We start from the raw sequence: 23,593 nt of genomic DNA on the forward strand, positions 1-23,593 counted from the left end.
ATCTATAATTCTTTCAATAACTGTTGTAAATTTTATCAACGTTTATGATGAGTATTTTTGTAAATTGATGTGCTCATTCACCGGTAGTTTTGGTGGGAATACATTTTCTGAACATCACACGCCAATGTAAAATGGGGTTTTTGGATATAAATATGAGCTTTATCGAGCAAACATACATGTATTGTGTAACATGAAGTCCTATGAATGCCATCTGATGAAGATCAAAGGTTAGTGAATATTTTAGCTGTACTTTTGTTTTTTGTGATGCATGACCTTGCTTGGAAAATGGCTGTGTGGTTTTTCTTGTGAAGTTTATGTCCTAACATAATGTAATTTTATGCTTTCGCCGTAAAGCGGTTACTTTCTAAATGTAATCCGTTACAGTTACTAGTCACCTGTACAAAATTGTAATCACTAACGTAACTTTTGAAATACCCAAACTCAGTAAAATAATCTGATTACATTCAGTTACCTTCCCCTTAAGAGGCATTAGAAGACAAAAAATGTGTATTACCAATTGAACGACATCTATTGCAAGATAAATCAATGTTAAAGTTTACATAGCTGGCCTTATATGGATGTTAAATTTTACTTGTGTCTAGTTTGAGAAACAGACACCTCACAAGTCCTCAACTGGCAGCTTCATTAAATAGTACCCACAAAACACCAGTCTCAACGTCAACAGCGAAGAGGCGACTCCAGGATGCTGGCCTTCTAGGCAGAGTTGCAAAGAAAAAGCCATATCTCAGACTGGCCAATAAAAAGAAAAGATTAAGATGGGATAAAGAAAACAGACACTGGACAGAGGAACTCTGCCTAGAAGGCCAGCATCCTCTTCGCTGTTGACGTTGAGACTGGTGTTTTGTGGGTACTATTTAATGAAGCTGCCAGTTGAGGACTTGCGAGGTGTCTGTTTCGCAAACTAGACACTCTAATGTACTTGTCCTCTTGCTCAGTTGTGCACCGGGGTCTCCCACTCCTCTTTCTATTCTGGTTTGAGTCAATTTGCGCTGTTCTGTGAAGAGAGCAGTACACATCGTTGTACGAGATCTTCAGTTTCTTGGCAATTTCTCGCATGGAAAAGCCTTCATTTCTCAGAACAAGAATAGACTGACGAATTTCAAAAGAAAGTTCTTTGTTTCCGTCCATTTTGAGCCTGTAATCGAACTCACAAATGCTGATGCTCCAGATACTCAACTAGTCTAAAGAAGACCAGTTTTATTGCTTCTTTAATCAACATGACAGTTTTCAGCTGTGCTAACATAATTGCAAAAGATTTTTCTAATGATCATTTATCCTTTTAAAAGATAAACTTGGATTAGCTAACACAACGTGCCATTGGAACACAGGAGTGATGGTTGCTGATAATGGGCCTCTGTATGCCTATGTAGATATTCCATAAAAAGTCAGCCATTTCTAGCTACAGTAGTCATTCACAACATTAATAATGTCTACACTGTATTTCTGATCAATTTGATGTTATTTAAATGGACAAAAACGTCTAAGTGACTCCAAACTTTTGAACGGTAGTGTACGTTGTAATATTGCAGCTATCAACAGAACTTTGAACAAAAAATGGATGTAGCAACTGTGTGCGAGTTTGAGCAGGTGTCCATTAGGCCTGTAGATAAAAAGATTTATCAGCATGAATTAGATTGAGCAATAAAAGCCTCACTTTTATTCCCAAGGCTGGTATCCACACTATGCAGCGGTTGCAAGAGCGCATTTTTTCTGGCTGTCCACTGGTTTCAAAAACAATGATTGATAGGCAGCTTAAACTTCTTGAATTCAACCATTATTGGGTTCAAATACACATTTAGATTTGTGAACAGTCATCCACAACAACCACAATCCGTAAGGCGCAAATAGCTAAATTAGAGAGCAGCAGTGATTCACATCAATGCGCTATGTAGATATCAATAATAAGTGACATCCGTATCGCCGTAGACACCAAGCGTTTATTGAAGTTGGATAATCTTTGGATGCCGACAGCAGTCGCACAATTTGAAGACATCAATCAATCAATCAAATGTGTTAATAAAGCCCTTTTTTCCATCAGCCGATGTCACAAAGTGCTATAGAGAAACCCAGAAACCCAACTCCAAACATAATTTCTGAATTCAAAAGTAATCCTCAAAGTTATCATCTAGTTTTTCAAAAGTATCTGTAATCTGATTACAATATTTTTGCTGGTAATGTAACAGATTACAGTTACAGTTATTTTGTAATCCCTTACATGTAACAGATTACATGTAATCCGTTACTCCCTGGCTGCAGTTCACCATGTACATACTAAACCAACCTCTGACGAGGAGTCACTACGGCCACTGATTCCAGTCAACTTGCAATTGGGTAATCAGATCGGTATGGAGATGTGGAAAGGTTCAGAGACCCTCTTGGTCTTGGTGGCTGGTTTTATGAAGTGGGGTACCAGCATTGGGAATGATTAATATGATTAATTGAGGCATATACAGCCAATAAAATAAATTACCTTACAAGCGTGGAAGGCTGTCAGAGTCTTGAAAATAGTAGTAGTGATAATTCAAGTTAAGCAAAAAGAACATTGTACTGTAAAGCAGGCATATCAAATAGCTGTCCTAGCTCCACAATATATTGCTGTATTGCAATAAATAGATTAATTAGAAACCAAAAAAATAAGCTTGAAATTCAAATGAAAAATGCTCAAATAGATTAAAAACAGCAGTTTACTGAAACTGCGTACACTCCTTCTCTAGTTATGCTTTTGAACTTTTATAACAATTTATGTAGATTGGAGAAATGGCTTAAGAATGATGTCATACAATGGTGTACTAGAGGGACATGTGCATTTGTCCCTCAAGTACCCAAACAAAATGGTTCCCGAAATAGAATGTGACATGACATTGGTGAAAATCACAGATCCATTTTGTATATATACAGTGGCTTGCGAAAGTATTCACCCCCCTTGGAATTTTTCCTATTTTGTTGCCTTACAACCTGGAATGAATTTCCCTGTATTTAGTACCATCCATCATTCCTTCAATTCTGACCAGTTTCCAAGTCACTGCCGATGAAAAACATCCCCACGAGATGATGCTGCCACCACCATGCTTCACTGTGGGGAAGTTGTTCTCTGGGTGATGAGAGGTGTTGGGTTTGCGCCAGACATAGCGTTTTCCTTGATGGCCATAAAGTTACATTTTAGTCTCATCTGACTAGAGTCCCTTCTTCCATATGTTTGGGGAGTCTCCCACATACCTTTTGGTAAACGCCAAACATGTTGGCTTATTTTTTTCTTCAAGCAATGGCTTTTTTCTGGCCACTCTTCCGTAAAGCCCAGCTCTGTGGGAATGTACGGCTTAAAGTGGTCCTATGGACAGATACTCCAATCTCCGCTGTGAAGCTTTGCAGCTCCTTCAGGGTTATCTTTGGTCGCTTTGTTACCTCTCTGATTAATGCCGTCCTTGCCTGGTCCGTGAGTTTTGGTGGGCGGCCCTCTCTTGTCAGGCTTGTTGTGGTGTCATATTATTAACCGTTTTTAATAATGTATTTAATGGTCCTCTGTGGGATGTTCAAAGTTTCAGATATTTTTATTCTAAAATTGATTAATTCTTTTTTTCCCCTCATCAATCTACACACAATACCCAATAACGACAAAGCAAAAACTGGTTTGAAATTTTTGCACATTTATCTAAAAAAAACTATAACATCACATTGACATAAATATTCAAACCCTTTACTAAGTACTTTGTTGAAGCACTTTTTGCAGCGATTACAGCCTCAAGTCTTCTTGGGTTTGACGCTACAAGCTTGGCACACCTGTATTTGGGGAGTTTATGCCATTCTTCTCTGCCTCTCAAGCTCTGTAAGGTTGGATGGGGAGAGTCGCTGCACAGCTATTTTCCGGTCTCTCCAGAGATGTTCGGTCTGGTTCAAGTCCGGGCTCTGGCTTGACCACTCAAGGACATTCAGAGACTTGTCCCAAAGCCACTTTTGCATTGTCTTGGCTGTGTGCTTAGAGTCGATGACCTGTTGGATGGTGAACCTTCACCCCAGTCTGAGGTCCTGAGCACTCTGGGGCAGGTTTTCATCAAGGATCTCTCTGTACTTTGCTCCGTTCATCTTTCCCTCGATCCTGACTAGTCTCCCAGTCCCTGCCACTGAAAAACACCCCCAAAGCATGATGCTGCCACCACCATGCTTCACTGTAGGGATGGTATTGGCCAGGTGATGAGCGGTGCCTGGTTTCCTCCAGACCTGACGCTTGGCATTCAGGCCAAAGAGTTTAATCTTGGTTTCATCAGACCAGAGAATCTTGTTTCTCATGGTCTGAGAGTCTTTTAGGTGCCTTTTGGCAAACTACAAGTGGGCTATCATGTGCCTTTTACTGAGGAGTGGCTTCCGTCTGGCCAGTCTAACATAAAGACATGAATGGTGGAGTGCTGCAGAGATGGTTTTCCTTCTGGAAAGTTAACCCATCTCCACAGAGGAACTCTGGAGCTCTGTCAGAATGACCATCGGGTTCTTGGTCACCTCCCCGACAAAGGCCCTTCTCCCCGATTGCTCAGTTTGGACGAGTGGCCAGCTCTAGGAAGAGTCTTGGTTCTTCCATTAAAGAATGATGGCCAGTGTCTTCTTGGGGACCTTCAATGCTGCAGACATTTTTTGGTACCCTTCCCCAGATCTGTGCCTCAACACAATCCTATCTCGGAGCTTTATGTACAATTCCTTCGACCCCATGGCTTTGTTTTTGCTCTGTCATGCACTGTCAACTGTGGGACCTTATATAGACAGATGTGTGCCTTCATGTTCTATGAAAGTATCTTTACTTTTACTTAAGTATGACAATTGAGTACTTTTTCCACCACTGCTAATATGTGCCGAAAAGACTAAGGACTCACAAATGGTTAAGTTCATGGCTTTGTGGTGGTGTCCTCCCACTTGTCCGCATGCTCAAGATTAATTTACGTGTAAGGCAACACTCGGTAGATTCACCCCCCATGAGAGACACGTGTTCCAACAACCTCTTGGATTCCCAAGCGAAAGAGACGTGTTCATCGCTTTATGCCCCTGCCATCTACGTACAAGATCTGTTTAAATACTGGAAGCATTTGAAAGATAAAGGAAGCCTTTGATCGCAATGAACTCGTCAGCGATTATTTGACTGGGTCGAGTATCAAATGAGAGGATGTACACGCTCACGTTCGAGAGGCCTCTTTGATACAATTGCTATTTGGATTTTTTTTCAGATCGTAAACGAGAGGAATTTTGAGTCTTAAGAAAATGTCACTGCTTAAGTACCTTTGCTATATCTTCATTAACTGTAGACTATGTTAGGGTTGATTAAGGGATTAGAATAATCTTGTCAATTCTTATAATGCCTCTGTCATCCAGACCTCCCTGTTGCTGTACAGTATGTAGCTTTCCAATGCCTCTATTTTGCCAACTCAGTGCCATTCAACAATAGTAATTGAAAATAGTATCTCTTGTAGTATTTTAATGAACGGAGGCAGTAGCATGAGTTCCCTAGCAGGCCGCGAACCCAAATCGCCAGGCCCAAAGAAGAACGGCCTAACCACTATTCCAATTGTAAGAGATTGTAAGGTGCCTATCGACTAGGGTTGTTACAGTATAATTACCACATACAGTGTTGGTTGGGAGTACTTTCTTCCCCTTGTATTGCCCAACAATCTATCAGGAATCAAGGTAAGACCCAAGTGCAGACTGTGTGAAGTAACAATGTTTATTGTAACAACAGGGGCGGGCAAACGACAGGTCAAGGCAGGCAGGGGTTGATAATCCAGAGTAGAGGCCAGGTTACAGGACGACAGGCAAACACAGGGTCAGGTCAGGCAGAGGTCGGTAATCCAGTGGTGGAATAAAGGTACAGGATGGCAGGCAGGCTCAGGTCAGGGACAGGCAGAGTGGTCAGGCAGGCAGGTACCTGGTCAGGACAGGCAAGGGTCAAAAACTAGGAGGACGAGACAAAGAGCGACTGGGGAAAAACAGGAGCTGAGACAAACCACTGGTAGGCTTAAGCAAACAAGACAAACTGGCACAGACAGAAAACACAGGTATAAATACCCAGAGGAAAAGTGGGGAAGATGGGCAACACTTGGAGGGGGTGGAGACAAGCACAAGGACAGGTGAAACAGATCAGGGCGTGACACAATCAGAGCTGCCTTTTCCTTGTGAATATGTGTACCCAAACCAGCCATTGGGTTTAGCTGCCACAATCACATACAGTGGCATGAAAAAGTATGTGAACCCTTTGGAATTACCTGGATTTCTGCTGTCACGTCCTGGCCAGTATAAGGGTTAATTGGTATTGTAGTTTGGTCAGGACGTGGCAGAGGGTATTTGTTTTATGTGGTTCAGGGTGGTGTTTTTGTAGTAAGGGCATTTGATTTAGTATTCCGGGGTTTTTGGGCACTGTTTGAGTTTCACGTATTTCTATGTTGATCTAGTTAGTTGTATGTCTATGTTTGGTTAATTGGGGTGGACTTCCAATTGAAGGCAACTGTGTGGTGTTGCCTTTGATTGGAAGTCCTATATTAGTTGGGTGTGTTTGTCTGTTTAATTGTGGGAGATTGTTTCTTGTTTTGCCGAGTGAGCCTTTCAAGACTGTTTCGTTGTTCGTTTCCTTTTGGTGTGTTCATTTTGAGTTAATAAATGTCAAGATGAGCGTACACATACCTGCTGCGTTTTGGTCCTCCATAACCAACGACAACCGTGACATCTGCATAATTTGGTCATAAAATTTGATCTGATCTTCATCTAAGTCACAACAATAGACAAACACAGTCTGCTTAAACTAATAACACACAAACAATTATATGTTTTCATGTCTTTATTGAACACACCATGTAAACATTCACAGTGTAGGGTGGAAAAGTATGTGAACCCTTGGATTTAATAACTGGTTGGCAGCAATAAACTCAACCAAATGTTTTCTGTAGTTGCGGATCAGACCTGCACAACGGTCAGGAGGAATTTTGGACCATTCATCTTTACAAAACTGTTTTAGTTCAGCAATAATCTTAGAACATCTGGTGTGAACCGCTCTCGAGGTCATGCCACAGCATTTTAAATCAGGTTGAGGTCAGGACTGATGTTGATTTACTCCTGTGTTTTGGGTCGTTGTCCTGATGCATCACCCAACTTCTGTTGAGCTTCAATTGGCGGACAGATAGCCTTACATTCCCCTGCAAAATGTCTTGATAAACTTGGGAATTCATTTTTCCGGCGATGATAGCAAGCTGTCCAGGCCCTTAAGCAGCAAAGCAGCCCCAAACCATGTTGCTCCCTCCACCATACTTTACAGGTGGGATGAGGTTTTGATGTTGGTGTGCTGTGCCTTTTTTTCTCCAGTGTTGTTTATTCCTTCCAAACAACTCAACTTTAGTTTTTATCTGTATACAGAATATTTTGCCAGAAGCGCTGTGGAACATCCAGGTGCTCTTTTGCGAACTTCAGACGTGCAGCAATGTTTTTTTTGGACAGCAGTGTCTTCTTCCGTGGTTTCCTCCCATGAACACCATTCTTGTTTACTCTTTTACGTATCGTAGGCTCGTCAACAGAGATGTTAGCATGTTCCAGAGATTTCTGTAAGTCTTTAGCTGACACTCTAGGATTCTTCTTAACCTCATTGAGCATTCTGCGCTGTGCTTTTGCAGTCATATTTGCAGGAAGGCCACTCCTAGGGAGAAGCAACAGAGCTGAACTTTCTCCATTTATAGACAATTTGTCTTACCGTGGACTGATGAACATCAAGGCTTTTAGAGATAATTTTTTAACCTTTTCCAGCTTTATGCAAGTCAACCATTCTTAATATTAGGTCTTCTGAGATTTATTTTGTTCGAGGAATGGTTCACATCAGGCAATGCTTCTTGTGAATAGCAAACTCAAATATTGTGAGTCTTTTTTATAGGGCAGGGCAGGTCTAACCAACATCTCCAATCTCATCTCATTGATTGGACTCCAGGTCAGCTGACTCCTGACTCCAATTAGCTTTTGGAAAAGTAATTCGCCTAGGGGTTCACATACTTTTTCCAACCTACACTGTGAATGTTTAAATGATGTATTGTATAGACAAGAAAAATACAATAATGTGTGTGTTATTAGTTTAAGCACACTGTGTTTGTCTATTGTTGTGACTAAGATAAAGATCAGATCAAATTGTATGACTAATTTATGCAGAAATCCAGGTAATTCTAAAGGGTTCACATACTTTTTCTTGCAACTGTATCAAAATGTGGTGAGATCCATTCACTACTCCATCTTGGAGGTGCCCTATCAAAACTAATAATTGTTGTCAGACCTTAAGCAGGAGGCATAAGTGGACACCACGGGCCTGTTCAGGAGGATGCAAAGTTACAGAATGTTCAGATAGAAAACCTTTTTTTTAGAACAGGCATGATTGTCAAGTAGAATTAGGGAACAGAGTAAGCTCTATTTATTTCTATCGGCAACCTTCTGAAGGTTTCATCTCACTAAATAAATGGCGTAAGTAAACATGCAATTGAAAACCCTTGCGCTCTTCATGCACAGTTTATGAAAAGGTTTCTACGCAAGAGCATCTAATGGAGATGGGAGAAGACCTGAGAACCCGAGACTCTCTGAAACACAAAATGTTCTCTGTTGCTCCTAAATCCTTCCTGTGAACTCACATCTCCAACAAATGCATAAACAGGTAAATAAGTATTGGATAACACAAGTATAGTTGGGTCAAGACTTTTTGATCATCTTGTACTCAGCACCTTTTCTCCCCTTCACCGAATCCACCTGTATGGTGTCCATATTAGGACAGTCACACATCCACCGGTTCCCTGTATAAATGCACAGCTGAGAGAGAACCCAGGTGAGAGAGAAATTCTTACCTTGCCCACGTAGAGTGGCTCGTCCCCTGTGTACTCCTCCAGCACGAAGAACTGGTTCCACACCCAACTGCGCCTCTGCCTGTGGTGTGCTCCCCCTTCGCAGCTTCTTTGGTACGTCCCGACTGGTGGCAGGGGCACTGAGTTAAAGCTCAGGCCAGAGCAGCCCATCTCCCAAAGTGGTAATAGCAACAAAGTCAACAGGCTAACCACACTCCACACGGGGGAACAGTTCAGTCTCATCATTGCGATACACATTTTTTGGGTGAAAATGAACTGCGAAAGACTCAAGAAGAAATGTTGTCAACCATCCACAGGGTGAATTTTGGGGTTCAACAGAAGCGACACCCCAGTCCAGGTGTCGTTTGTTTAACGAGCAAGTGTATCCTTCAGCAGACAGATGGAGGATAGTGATTGTTGGTTGTCAAGGAGTCAGAAAACGGCTACGGCAGCGGAATGGTCTTCTTTACACCTGAGCCCAATGAATAATTGGAGCCTATCAGAAAGAAAGAGAGAAGGTGGGAGGGAAAGGAAGGAAGGAAGGAAGGAAGGAAGGAAGGAAGGAAGAGAAGGGGAGGGGAGGGTGAGAGGGAAAAGAAGGTGAGGTGAAGAGAGAGATTCAACGTTGGGTGAAAATTCTCATGCCAAGGCTTACATGTATGATAACAAGCAGTCAGGGATAACATGCACCCATTCATTTTTTTTGTTCTCCAGAAAATGTAACATTTGACAATGGGGGATCATTTAGCTATTTGATTTTGAATTTTAAGACCCCTTGAAGTATCCCCCCAAAATATAAAACATGTATTTGATTTAAAAAATATGTGGCCTTACTGTTATTAGCCCATACAAATGCATTGAATAACGGATTCACTACATGGAACAACAGATCAAAACAAAGTCTGTTCTGAAGTGTCTGTCCTAGAGATATAAGAAAGATCAGGAAACATTTGTAATATTTTTTTTTGTTGTTGTTGTATTTAATCCCTTATTTTTGGCACTGAGCAGTACTTCCATAAATTGTTTCAGACGAGTCTTGTGAGGCCTGTGGGCATGTACGTGTTTGGGAGAGTCTAACGTTTCCACAGAGGGGTCATATTAGTGTACAGCCCAAACTGTTTGGACGCTATAGACAGAAGTTGGCAGATCAGTTGTACTGAATTCAGACGAGTCCTAAGAAGCTTGTGGGGGTCGTAGAGCAACATGGAGAACACCATCGTGTTCGCGAGAGTCTCATCGTTCCATAGAGGGGACACTACAGCTCGGACACTACAGACAATTTTGTGAGAAGAGCTCTAGCTCTGTCACCGTGCACCGCAGATGCGGAAGTGAGACATCAGCAGATGCTGTGGATTGAGAAAAAATAACTGATATCTCTAGCTAAAACGTACAGATTTTTATGGGGATTTTTTCTTATGATAATTAGATTTCCGTGGGGACGAGGACTTAAACTCTCGTTTTTTTTTACAAACTTTTATGCCTGGTATATAGTATCATAACCTAGGAATTAAAGCAATTTTTGTATTTTCTAAAGTCTAGCAACCTTGCCATCAAGTATGCCAGCTAAGATAGTTAGACAAGCTACTTTAACTTGATTAATAGCCTAAAATGGCTTGGTAGCTAGTTATGAGGTTAGGAGATTGGGAACCTATCTAGCTGGCTAGCTAATAATTGCTAGGTTTCACGTCCTGACCAGTATAGGGGTTATTTGTTATTATAGTTTGGTCAGGACGTGGCAGGGGGTGTTTGTTTCATGTGGTTTGGGCTAGTCTTTTGTATTTCTATGTGTAGTTAATTGGGGTTGGACCTTCAATTGGAGGCAGCTGGTTATTGTTGCCTCTGATTGAGGGTCCTATAATTAGGAGTTTGTTTTTCATGGGTTTTTGTGGGAGATTGTGCTTGTTTAGCTGTGTGCCTGACAAGACTGTCCAGTTCGTTTGTGTTTTGTATACGTTTATTGTGTTTTCCTTCTTCACCAAATAAAAACAAGATGAGTATATATTTTCCCACTGCGTCTTGGTCTTTACCCTACGACAACCGTGACACTAGGTGGCTAGTATTATATAGAAACAACAAAACACGTTATAATAATTTATTCATCAAGAAGGAATCAATAGGCTACATAGCTGATTAAATTAATTTACAAACATACTTCCTGCGAGTCCTGCCCAACATCGGCAGCTAAAATCAAATCAAACGCTGTGTGTCACTCAACACTTTCTCTCCTCCTCCATTGATGGTACAGTCTGCACGCACTACAATATCTAGTGTCCTGCCTAGCATATCATTCCTAAGTGGTGCACCTTGGAAGGGCATGACACCTCTGTAAGCAATAATAACACAAGTAACACCTTGACATAGTTTCTCCAGAGAGAAATATATTTAAGGTCTGGTAACTACAAAAGGTACCTGAAGTCGGTAAATACTTTCACTGTCGCATGATTAATTACATTGTACTTCAAAGTGGCTTAACCTTTCGCTGCAGCTGAGAAAACAGTCTTTGAGATTACACTTTTCTTTGAGACTTTCAAAAGAGCAAGCATGCATTGACTATCATATAATACAGAGCCTATCAAACCGCAGTGAAGATTCAATAGGAAAGACTTGTTTTGTCATATCTATGTGGAGAAAGCCTTCTCTCATTGTCTCTGTGTGACTTGCCTTTGAGTTGTGTGTGGAAATGGCATCAGCAGTCATGCCCACTCCAGAAGCTTTTGTTTGCTCTTACCCTAGGAGCTGTAAGACCACTGTGCCTGTCAGCAGCTACAGTATATGGGAGAGGCTGTACGGACACGCCTGGTGCCCAAATTAATGAAGTATGTCGGGCAGCTGAGAGTCGAATGGAGACGAATGGATTCAGTTCAGTCAGGTTGGTTAGTCATCTTGATGAGCCCTTCTCAGCCAACTAGTTTATAGCTGGCTAGCTGGCATCAAAAGCAGCATGGAGCTAGTTAAAACTTGTAAAAGAAAGTGATGTTTATTTTGATGGGTAGGTTGAAATAACTTGTAGTATTGGTCACCATCTGAATGTCACCATAACATGGCAATTATCTAACGTAACGACATGCCAGGGAGAATGACCAGTGCAACGGTGTTGTAACGAGGTGCTTCCCACTGATGCTTTCCACAGGGCAGCAGTTGCTTCACCGGGCAGCTGTATCACATGTTGCTAGCGGTAGCTAACGTGGCCAGTTTGTTCCATCCCACTGATTATATTTACAGTAGGATAGCAGCCTACACGGCAAATGTCAATTGCTTTATAGCACTGAAAAAGCAAGACACGTTGGAGTGTATATAGTGTCTGGTCTTGAGATCCACGGTGTCTGCTGATTTTCACCCAACAGTTTGTGGTCTCTCTGGGCCAACCCAACCACAATTCACCAATCATTAGGCATATTTCATAAAGATTTGCAGTTTAGTTTCAAATAAATGTTTCTTTCTACACCTTTTGGATCAACTAAACCAATGTTCAGTAGCTTTTCCAAAATCCCCAGGTTTTCCCCAAAAATCATGGTTGGAAGATTCCAGATTTCCTACTTATTCCCTCCTGATTCCGGGAATCTTCCAACTGGGATTTCTGTACAACCTGGGGATTTTGGGAAAGTTGGTTATAAGAATTTCTCACCCCTACCGATGTTTGTCGCATTGTTATCTCTCTTAATGCAATTCACAGTATATACTAACATAAACAAGCCCAAGCTCCAGTGGATTAGGCACTAGCCACACGTTTCGACAGTTACTTGTCCACTAGGGGTGTTGTCGATGGGGTTGAGGATGGGCTAACAAGTGAGCTATGGCTCCAAACATTGTGGGTACATTCCCAGTGCTAGGCACTTGTTTTTTCATTTTAGTTTGTCTGTTTTAACCCAAACCTTAACCCTAACCACTCAGAATTAATGCCTAAATTTAACCCAATCCTTAACCCTAACCACTCGGAATTCATGCCTAAACTTGACCCTTGAGGTCGGTTTTGGTTTGATGAGTGAATGACAGCACTTCTGTTGTGCAGTTTGACTGACGGATGACAGGACGTGTTGATATAAAATATTTGGTTCGACATGGGGATTTGTATTTGGCTGTTTAGAAGTTCACAAAACATATTAAATACTTAGGATGCTTAATAAGTGACAACAAACATATAAAGATAACTTTATTCCATTACTCAACAATATGAAAACAGATCTAACTAAATGGAATAAAATTCCCAAAAATCTTAGTTAGAATAAACATCTTTAGAATTGCATTGCTGCCAAAGTTTTTGTATTTATTTTCGGTAATACCAATTACACCACCTAAAGCATTCTTCTAAATAAGTATAACAGACCTTATATGGGGAAATAAAATTCATAGAAAAAAAGCAAAGTTTTACATCTTCCTAAAAGGCTCTGCATGGTCAATTCGATGTCTGAAGTGGCCTTACAGCATTTACTGTGGTGCAGCCTCAGCAGACTTCAGGGCTTTCATACTTCTTGCGCTTAGCGGAGCAGAGCAGAGCTATTGTGAAGGAAGTTGTCAAGGAAGTTTGTGTTTATACAGGACATACCGCCCTCACCTACTGCAACCAAACATGTTAATGCGGAGCTATACAGAGCCCTCCGGATTGTTACAAAATTTGAGAGGTGCACGGTAGACAGCTTGATTTGGCCTCCGGAGGCTCCGCATTTGCGTCACACCCTCCATTACGAAGCCTCTAACCACATTTTTGGATCAAGTATGAATTTGCTTAATTTTTTAACCTTCCAGACTTGGAATTGTATCAACTCACAAACCAAGGCTTTTACTTGCAACAGATATGCATCCACAACACCCCTGGTGGACAAGTAATTGTCAAAGCGTGTGGCTAGTACCTAAAGAGGAACAATCTGTACATATTGAAGATGCGCATTCTCATCCCCAGAATCTATTTTCAAAAGATAAAGCTAACAACTTCATAGTTAAGAACACTATAACAACATGGAAGAAAATGTAATTTCTTCTACAAGAACCAATATCACTCACTAAAAACTATCTTATGGAACAATCCTTGGATGGATTTCAGAATTCACCGATAAATTGGTCCACATGGAAAACTATAGACATAGAAACCGCAAATTACTTGGTAACAGGAAATACAATTAAGTCCATGACAGAATTAAAAAGTAATTTTGGACTGACCAATAGTCAAATACATGCAACATAAAAGTTGCATGTCACAACATTTCAATTTTAAATCTTTTGGACATCAGAGCAACCTTGAGGTAATCTTATTTAAGTCAGAAAAGGATGTTCATATGATAGGGAAGATATACAAAACCTTGCAGAGATATTCAACTAACAATCTCTTAGAAAAAATATAAATTATTGGAACAAAGACTTAAAAAGGACTGATGTTGGCACAAAATGGAGGGAAAGTTGGAGCATAACTATTGAAGTTACATTTAGCAAAAATGTATGCTCAATCCGGTATAAACTAATGTATATAATATATTATACAAAAGACACATTTCACAAATGCTAAAGCACAGCTGGCAGAGTCATATCTCAAGTGTAAACTAGTAAGGACTCAATAACCCATGCTTTCTGGGAATGCTATAAAGTCCTGAAGTTGTCGGCAGAGCTAAAAGTTGGCTGTTAGAAGTAATACAATGTAAACTTACTTTAATCCGTCTGCATATTTCAAGACATGGCATATGGGGATGTAGTGCGATACCCAATTGGCTGGACGACTCTCTTTTCATCACTCATCTTGAAAAAATGTATAGCAAAACTTGGACACAATGGAAACATTTTATGATTTATTATTGAAACATTGAAATAGCATGGGCAACCGAGAAAAACAAATTGGTACAATTTAAGGCTAAGTTGCAAACAATAATGCAGGCACTAGGGATGGGGGTGTGAGCATGCGGGTCTGAGCAGATGAGAGGTAGTCATTGTTGGTGTTTGTCTATAAGTTGTTGTTCGTATGTATGTATACGTTTGTTTTTGGAGTGTAAAAAAAAGGTGAAAAAATCTAAAATGTAATACTTTTTAAAAAATACTAAAATTACAAAAATAAACCGACATAGACTCTCCTCACTATTCACAAGGCCCCTTGGATTCAGAGGTTCAAGATGAACCTATGCCATTCTCTTTGATCATCCTCTATCCAGCCTCCTTACCATCCATCCATCTCTCCCTTTCTCTTGCTCTCTCTCTCTCCCTCCCTTTCTTTTTCTCTTTCTCTCTCTCTCTTCCCACATGCTGCAACGCTGCTGAGGTGACACTTGCATGAAGGGGAAATGTCTTATCTGAACCCTCTAATCTCTTTTATAAGCCTCACTTTACAGGGAATTACAAGTGCTTAGTAACCGATTAGATAGATATCGTCTCTTTAAACAGCATACATGCAATACAGTCTGTTGAATTGAACAACTGGAGAGTTCAGGAAATGGTAAACACAGCTATTGAATATTATCACCTAGATTTTCAGATTCAGTTTTCACTATTCTATTCCTGTGTGGCGCTTGCAACACCAGGGGTAGTAGGATTGGTTCTCGCTGGGGCCACCCATTTGATTTTTATTTATAGCTATTCTAGACGACTCGTTGCTGTAAATTTGAGTGACTACACTACAATGTATCTGACAGCACTAGCAGAGCCTATAAGCGTGGATAGCATGTGACTTTAGGTCGGACCTGACTACCAGACTGGGGCTCAACTACTACTGGTAAGTTCTTTCAAATATGCTAGTTGCGCTTGATTTAGCTTGCCCGACACAATGGAATCAGTGGAGTTGTCCCAAAAGTGCAATCCCCGTCTATCTGGATCTCCATGCAATGAAACAGTTGACTGCACTGGGCTCTTGCAGTCAAAACAATTGTTTTTTATCCTATTGTACAACAGTTGATGAAACTAACACTGTAAAAGTATGAAACAATGTATCAGTGTTATTTCCTGATAGTTGCTGGTTGAAAATACAATCTACACAGGACCTTCTAATCAGCAAGTTTGCATTGGCGGGAGTTTCGGCTTGCCCGGTGGCATCACCAGGCGGTAAATTGGTTAATAGACCAATAACAAAGAGTTCCAAACCTCTCTACCAATAACAGCTAGTTTTCCCCTCCCCACTCAGACCACTCCCACAGTCCTGGCAAAATTCTTGCTTGAGAAATAGTTTTTTACTAAAAATGCTATTTCTGTCCATTTTTATTGAAAACTATTCCAGTAAGGTACTTAATTGTTACCCAGAAATGATTTGATATTGGTATAAAAACATCTGCATTGGGCCTTTAAGGTGGAAGCAATAGTGTGGCAGCTTTAACAACACACTCTTTATACCTACCCAGACCTTTCATACATGCTAACATCAAGGGGTTGGGGCCGATTTTGGTGAGATAGGGAGTGATTTGGGCCTGCTATATCAAAATATTTTAAAGGAAACTAAAATTTTCTGAACCCAGGTCTGCGAACACTGAATGGAATTATGAGAAACTCTGATGTCCGTGTTATGTCCTATCCCTGCTCACCCTCACCCTTGCAATAGGAGTCAGTATTGTGCAGTGGCCACAGAGAAGAGGGGCAGACCTGACTGATTCCACACTTCTCCATTTCTCCTGACCTGTCTTGGCAATGTCAAATCTTTATTTATAGTAGTCAACAAAATCCTGCACAAGCAGTCATGCACAGGTAACAGGCATCACGCTGTTTGCTTATCATTACTTCTTCCTCCCTCACCAACTCACAGCCTTGGGCTGGATCTAGGGACGTCTGTCTTGCAAACACACGTCACCGCCCTGTTGACAACGTCTTAGCCAGCTGCGCCACCGAAAAGCTAGCAATTTGAAGCAGTGGGTGGAGACATCAAGCTGAGGAGTGATTTACACACATATGACTTATTCTGAAGCATCTTCCTGTGAGGGGAGTCTGCCTGGTGCTTTGAAACTACCCAATATCGCTCTGAGATTTGATTTGGCCACAAGAGAAGCGATATGTCAACATGCTAAACTACTGCAATGCCGATTTGACTGAATTCAGCCCTGTGAGTGCTGCTGTGTATATAAACTTGATGGTAGCCTACGTTATGTTATTCCACTTAACCCTGTTGACTCTGTAGCCTAGACTAGGGCTGGGAATCAATGCAATCAGACATGGGGAGTGTTGAATGCGGTCTCTGCGAACACTGGAACATTGGCTTTAAAAGGTGCATAGCTGAGAAAGCACGATTGGATTGAATTCCATCCCCCCAAACATTTTGCCAACGAGTTTCCAACCCCCCCATCAGCCCCGCACATACAAACACGCATGCACACATGAACACACACACGCACCCACAACCAGTAATTCCCTCTCTTCTCTGGTGTGTACACAGTGCACACAAGGGCACCTTGGGTCCCCCGGGCAAGATTTACATATCTCTGTAGCCATATCCCTGCTCCACTCTCACAGGGCAAATAGCTCCTCTTTCAAAGCACGACTCTCTGTTTGTGTGTGTTTGGTCGTGTGTGTGTGTCATACCCGGATCCACGAGGGGGTTAAAGGGGGCTTAGCCTTATTGTCACAGGCGTCAAAATGAGTAGACCAAGGTGCAGCATGGAAAATGTTAATCTTGATGTTAAATGAAAGAATAAACACTTACGAATTATACAAAAAAATTACAGCAGACAGTTCCGTCAGGTACTCACAACTAAACGGAAAACAACTACAATCAAAAACAAATGAGAAAACAGGCTGCCTAAGTATGGCTTCCAATCAGAGACAACGATAGACACCTGCCTCTGATTGGAAACCATACCCAGCTAAAACATAGAACACAAAACATAGAATACCCACCCACCTATCACACCCTGGCCTAGCTAAACAGAGAAAACACAGCTCTCCTAGGTCAGAGCGTGACAGTACCCCCCCCCAAAGGTGCGGACTCCCGGCCGCAAACCTGAACCTATTGGGGAGGGTCCGGGTGGGCATCTGTAATTGGCGGCGGCTCTGGTTCGGGGCGTAGCCCCCACACCGCCCGCTGATCCCCCCGCTTCTGTGTCCCCGGAGGAACCAGACCGTGGATCAGCGCCGGAGGCTCTGAACTGTCGACCGCCGCTGAAGACTCGGGGCTGCAGACCGTCGCTGACGACTCGGGGCTGCAGACCGTCGCTGACGACTCGGAGCTGCAGACCGTCGCTGACGACTCGGGGCTGCAGACCGTCGCTGACGACTCGGGGCTGCAGACCGTCGCTGACGACTCGGGGCTGCAGACCGTCGCTGACGACTCGGGGCTGCAGACCGTCGCTGACGACTCGGGGCTGCAGACCGTCGCTGAAGACTCGGGGCTGCAGACCGTCGCTGAAGACTCGGGGCTGCAGACCGTCACTGAAGATCCGGGGCTGCAGACCGTCGCTGAAGATTCGGGGCTGCAGACCGTCGCTGAAGATTCGGGGCTGCAGACCGCCTGTGAAGGCTCCGGACAGGGGAGTGTTGCTGGAGACTCCGGACTGGGGAGCATCGCTGGAGTCTCCGGACTGAGGAGCGTCGCTGGAGGCTCCGGACTGGGGAGCGTCACTGTAGGTCCCGGACCGGGGACCTTCGCTGCAGGCTCCGTGCCATGGATCATCACTACTGGTTCCGCGCCATGGATCATCCCTGGAGGCTTCGTGCCATGGATCATCCCTACAGGCTCCGGGCCATGGATCATCACTGGAGGCTTCGTGCCATGGATCATCCCTACAGGCTCCGGGCCATGGATCATCACTGGAGGCTTCGTGCCATCGATCATCACTACTGGCTTCGTGCCATGGATTATCACTGGAGGCTTTGGACCATTGATTATCACTGGAGGCTTCCTACGGGGAGCTGGAACTGGTCTCACCAGACTGGGGAGACGCACTGAGGACCGCGTGCTCAAAGCAGGCACCAGCCGTACTGGGCTATGGAGGCGTACTGGAGGAATAGTGCAAGGAGCAGGTACAGGACGTACTGGGCTATGGTGGCGCACTGGAGGGAGAGTGCGCGGAGCAGGCACAGGACGTACTGGGCTATGGTGGCGCACTGGAGGGAGAGTGCGCGGAGCAGGCACAGGACGTACTGGGCTATGGTGGCGCACTGGAGGGAGAGTGCGCGGAGCAGGCACAGGGTACACTGGGCCTTGGAGGCGCACTGGAGGTCTGACGCTTAGGACTGGCACAACCAGTCCTGGCTCGATGTTGACTATAGCCTGGCAAGGGCGGAGCGCTGGTACGGGACGAACTGGGCTGTGCTGATGAATGAGGGGTACCGTGCGTAGAGCAGGCACAGGATAACCTGGGCCGAAGAGACGCACTGGAGACCAGATACGTTGAGCCGATGCACTTCTCCCTGGCTGCCGGCCAACTCTTGCACGGCAACGGTGAGGAGCTTGCACCCAGCGCACCGGGCTGTGAGTACGCACTGGCGACGCAGTGCGTATCACTGCATAACACGGTGCTTGCTCGGTCACTCACTCCCCACGGTAAGCACGGGGAGTTGGCTCAGGTCTTAAACCCGCCTTAGCCAATCTCCCCGTGTGCCCCCCCCCCAATTTTTTTGCCGCTGCCTCTCGGCCTCCTGTTGCTTGCCTAGCCGTTTCTCCCAGTATCGTTGTTCCGCCTTCGCTGCCTCTATCTCCCATTGCAGACGGCGATACTCCCCAGGTCTTGTCCAGGGTCCTGCCCCATCTAGGATCTCCTCCCAGGTCCACTCCTCTGAGCCATACTGCTTGGTCCCGCTCCTCCTCCTGGAGAGTGCACGCTGCTTGGTCTTCTTGTGGTGGGTCGTTCTGTCACTCGCGTCAAAATGAGTGGACCAAGGTGCAGCGTGGAATATGTTCATCTAGATGTTTAATGAAAGAATGAACACTTACAAATTATACAAAAAATGACAGAAGACAGTTCCGTCAGGTACTCACAACTAAACGGAAAACAACTACCCACAAAAACAAAGGAAAAACAGGCTGCCTAAGTATGGCTTCCAATCAGAGACAACGATAGACACCTGCCTCTGATTGGAAACCATACCCGGCCAAAACATAGAACACAAAACATAGAATGCCCACCCACCTATCACACCCTGGCCTAGCTAAACAGAAAAAACACAGCTCTCCTAGGTCAGAGCGTGACACTTATGGGGTAAATTTCATGCCATATGTATTGATTTCAAAATAAAATAAATCGTGAACATGAAAAATAAAGTTGAGAATGTAAACATTATATTTCCGAGGACGGGTGAAATAATGGATGTTGAAATCAAGAACCAAACAATGAAAGCAAAATGTATAGAATTGTAAACAAAAATAAGACATCAAAAGCAAAACCCAATAACTTGTAAGCAAATAATTTTAAAGCGAGAGCAAATCTCTGACAAATTATTTTTTTAAATATTTGAAAACAAATGCAAAATTTGTTTCTTGATAAACTTATTGAATCCTATTGAATAGATTTTGCCTACACTCTTGCTTGCATGTACTACCTTTTGGTTACGCTACACGTATCTTTGCTTTCGATATTTGTTTCTTTGCTTTCAGTGCCAGTCTTTTCAATTGCGAGTTTTGGCATTATTTTTCCGTGAACGGCGGGGGTCTAGAGGGAAGCGTAGACAATGAGTCTCCATTGGTCCGCTAGTTTTGGAGTGACGGTCCGTCTGAACCCAATCAATGAATATGATAGACAGGCTTTTTTTCTATTGCCTACTTAAGTAGACTGTCTGACGTCACCTCATATTAGGGGTTTAGCTAACGCACTTCAACATTTTCAGTCACGGGTCAATAATGTATGGATATTAGAATTCATCAAATGGACATATCATATTGGTCAATATTTATCATGTACCCAGTGCTCGTTTGGAATGTGTCCTTCTGCCTTGATGTCACATGTGCATTAGTTTGGGTAGTGTTACTGAACCGAAATGATTTCAGGTGAAGGGAAAATTAACACTGCTACATCCTGACAATGTTTGAGGTTACTGTTTATGTGTGAGGAATGTATCTCAAGCATAATTTAAAATGTTGAAACCAGAATAAGGTTAGGGGTGTGTGGCGAAGATACGCTATATCCACGTCTCTCGCCACTATTGCACACCAGCTCTCGCCAATTCGTGCACACTATTTGTTTCATTGTGTCAATTGTTTTGGGAATGTTTATCAATGCCCCGTGAAATATATATTCATCAGTGAAGTTACTGTTAATCCCAACATATTCCCCCATGAATTTAGAATGTTTGGTTACGGATATTATTGTATAATTAATTAAATATAATATATAGTGCCTTCGGAAAGTATTCAGACCCGTTGACTTTTTAAACAATTTGTTACGTTACAGCCTTATTGTAAAATTGGTTAAATAGTTTTTTTCCCACATCAATCTACACACAATACTCCATAACGACTAAGCAAAACAAGTTTTTTATTAATTTATCAAACCCAAAAAACTGCAATATCAAATTTACATAAGTGTTCCGACCCTTTACTCAGTACTTTGTTGAAGCACCTTTGACAGCGATTGCAGCATGGAGTCTTCCGTAGAAATGGTGCCAGGTTTCCTTCAGACGTGACGCTTGTCATTCAGGCCAAAGAGTTCAATCTTGATTTCGTCAGACCAGAGAATCTTGTTTCTCATGGTCTGAGATCTTTAGGTGCCTTTTGGAAAACTCCAAGCTGGCTGTCATGTGCCTTTTACTGAGGAGTGGCTGCCGTCTATCCACTCTACCATAAAGGCCTGATTGGTGGAGTGTTGCAGAGATGGTTGTCCTTCTGGAAGTTTTTCCCATCTCCACTGAGGAACTCTAGAGCTCTGTCAGAGTGAGCATCGGGTTCTTGGTCACCTACCTGCTGACAAAGGCCCTTCTCCCCTGATTGCTCAGTTTGGCCGGGCGGCCAGCTCTAGGAAGTCTTGGTGGTTCCAAACTTCTTCCATTTAAGAATGATGGTGCCACTGTGTTCTTGGGGCCCTTCAATGCTGCAGATATTTTTGGGTTCCTTTACCCAGATTTGTGCCTCGACACAATTCTGTCTCGGAGCTCTACGGACAATTCCTTCGACCTCATGGCTTGGTTTTTGCTCTGACATTCTCCATCAGCTGTGGGACCTTATATAGACAGGTGTGTGCCTTTCCAGATAATGTCCAATCAATTGAATTTACCACAGGTTGATTCCAGTCAAGTTGTAGAAACATCTCAAGTCTGCCTCTACCCCTATTACGGGGGCTGAGTCACTGGCTTACTGGTGTTCTTCCATGCCGTCCCTGGGATGGGTGCGTCACTTGAGTGGGTTGAGTCACTGACGTGGTCTTCCTGTCTGGGTTGGCGCCCCCCCTTGGGCTGTGCCGTGGCGGAGATCTTTGTGGGCTATACTCGGCCTTGTCCCGGGATGGTATGTTGGTGGTTGGAGATATCCCTCCAGTGGTGTGGAGGCTGTGCTTTGGCAAAGTGGGTGGGGTTATATCCTACCTGTTTGGCCCTGTCCGGGGGTTTCATCGGATGGGGCCACAGTGTCTCCTGACCCCTCCTGTCTCAGCCTCCAGTATTTATGCTGCAGTAGTTTATGTGTCAGGGGGCTAGGGTCAGTCTGTCACATCTGGAGTATTTCTCTTGTCTTTTCCGGTGTCCTGTGTGAATTTAAATATGCTCTCTCTAATTCTCTCTTTCTCTCTCTCGGAGGACCTGAGCCCTAGGACCATGCCTCAGGACTACCTGGCTTGATGACTCCTTGCTGTCCCCAGTTCACCTGGCCGTGCTGCTGCTCCAGTTCCAACTGTTCTGCCTGCAGCTATGGAACCCTGACCTGTTCACCGGACGTGCTACCTGTCCCAGACCTGCTGTCCCAGACCTGCTGGAACCCTGACCTATTCACCGGACGTGCCTCCTGTCCCAGACCTGCTGTTTTCAACTCTCTAGAGACAGCAGGAGCGGTAGAGATACTCTCAAAGATCGGCTATGAAAAAGCCAACTGATACTTACTCTTGTGTTACTGACTTGTTGCACCCTCGACAACTACTATGATTATTATTATTTGACCATGCTGGTCATTTATGAACATTTGAACATCTTGGCCATGTGCTGTTATAATCTCCACCCGGCACAGCCAGAAGAGGACTGGCCACCCCTCATAGCCTGGTTCCTCTCTAGGTTTCTTCCTAGGTTTTGGCCTTTCTAGGGAGTTTTTCCTAGCCACCGTGCTTCTACACCTGCATTGCTTGCTGTTTGGGGTTTTAGGCTGGGTTTCTGTATAGCACTTTGACATATCAGCTGATGTAAGAAGGGCTATATAAATACATTTGATTTGATGATCAATGGAAACAGGATGCACAGGATGCATTTCGAGACTCATAGCAAATAAGATAAATAAGGTATTTCCATTTTGTTTTTATAAATTTGCAAAAATCTCTAAAAACCTATTTTCACTTTGTCATTATGCCGTATTGTGTGTAGATTAAGGCTGTAACGTAACAAAATACTTTCCGAAGGCACTGTAATTCCAATGCAAGAATCTCCCCCAAAATTGCACCCTCGACGATTTCAACTTCCCCCTTAGTCACTTTATCCAAGCGCCAGGTCTGGTACTACGTGGCTCACGGTGTGAAAGCAACAAAGAAGGCTATTGCAGTAGTTGCTATATGAAGCACTATATGCAACTGAGCACCGAGTAGAGTTGTCCTTATTTTCTCTTCGCCCACACCCTCCTCCCTGTAAGCGGTGCGTAACTGGCTGCAGGGAAGTCAAGCGCAGGAGAGCAGAAATGGGTAACAGCCGGAGCACTTTAATAATGCAAAAACAAACGGCAC

At 43.3% G+C, this 23,593-nt stretch overlaps 1 protein-coding gene across 1 annotated transcript in view; it reads right to left on the minus strand.

The window, feature by feature from the left end:
- The window catches only part of LOC115156583 (cadherin-7-like), a 120,586-nt gene extending 111,246 nt beyond the window's left edge, over positions 1-9,340 (minus strand). The window contains exon 1 of the mRNA XM_029704053.1: positions 8,859-9,340. Within this exon, the coding sequence (XP_029559913.1) occupies positions 8,859-9,113 (255 nt within the window). The 5' untranslated portion in view covers positions 9,114-9,340. The remainder of the gene's footprint in view (positions 1-8,858) is intronic.
- Between the last annotated feature and the right edge of the window lie 14,253 nt (positions 9,341-23,593).

Source organism: Salmo trutta, chromosome 21 (assembly GCF_901001165.1).
Source record: "Salmo trutta chromosome 21, fSalTru1.1, whole genome shotgun sequence".
Taxonomy (NCBI): Eukaryota; Metazoa; Chordata; class Actinopteri; order Salmoniformes; family Salmonidae; genus Salmo; species Salmo trutta.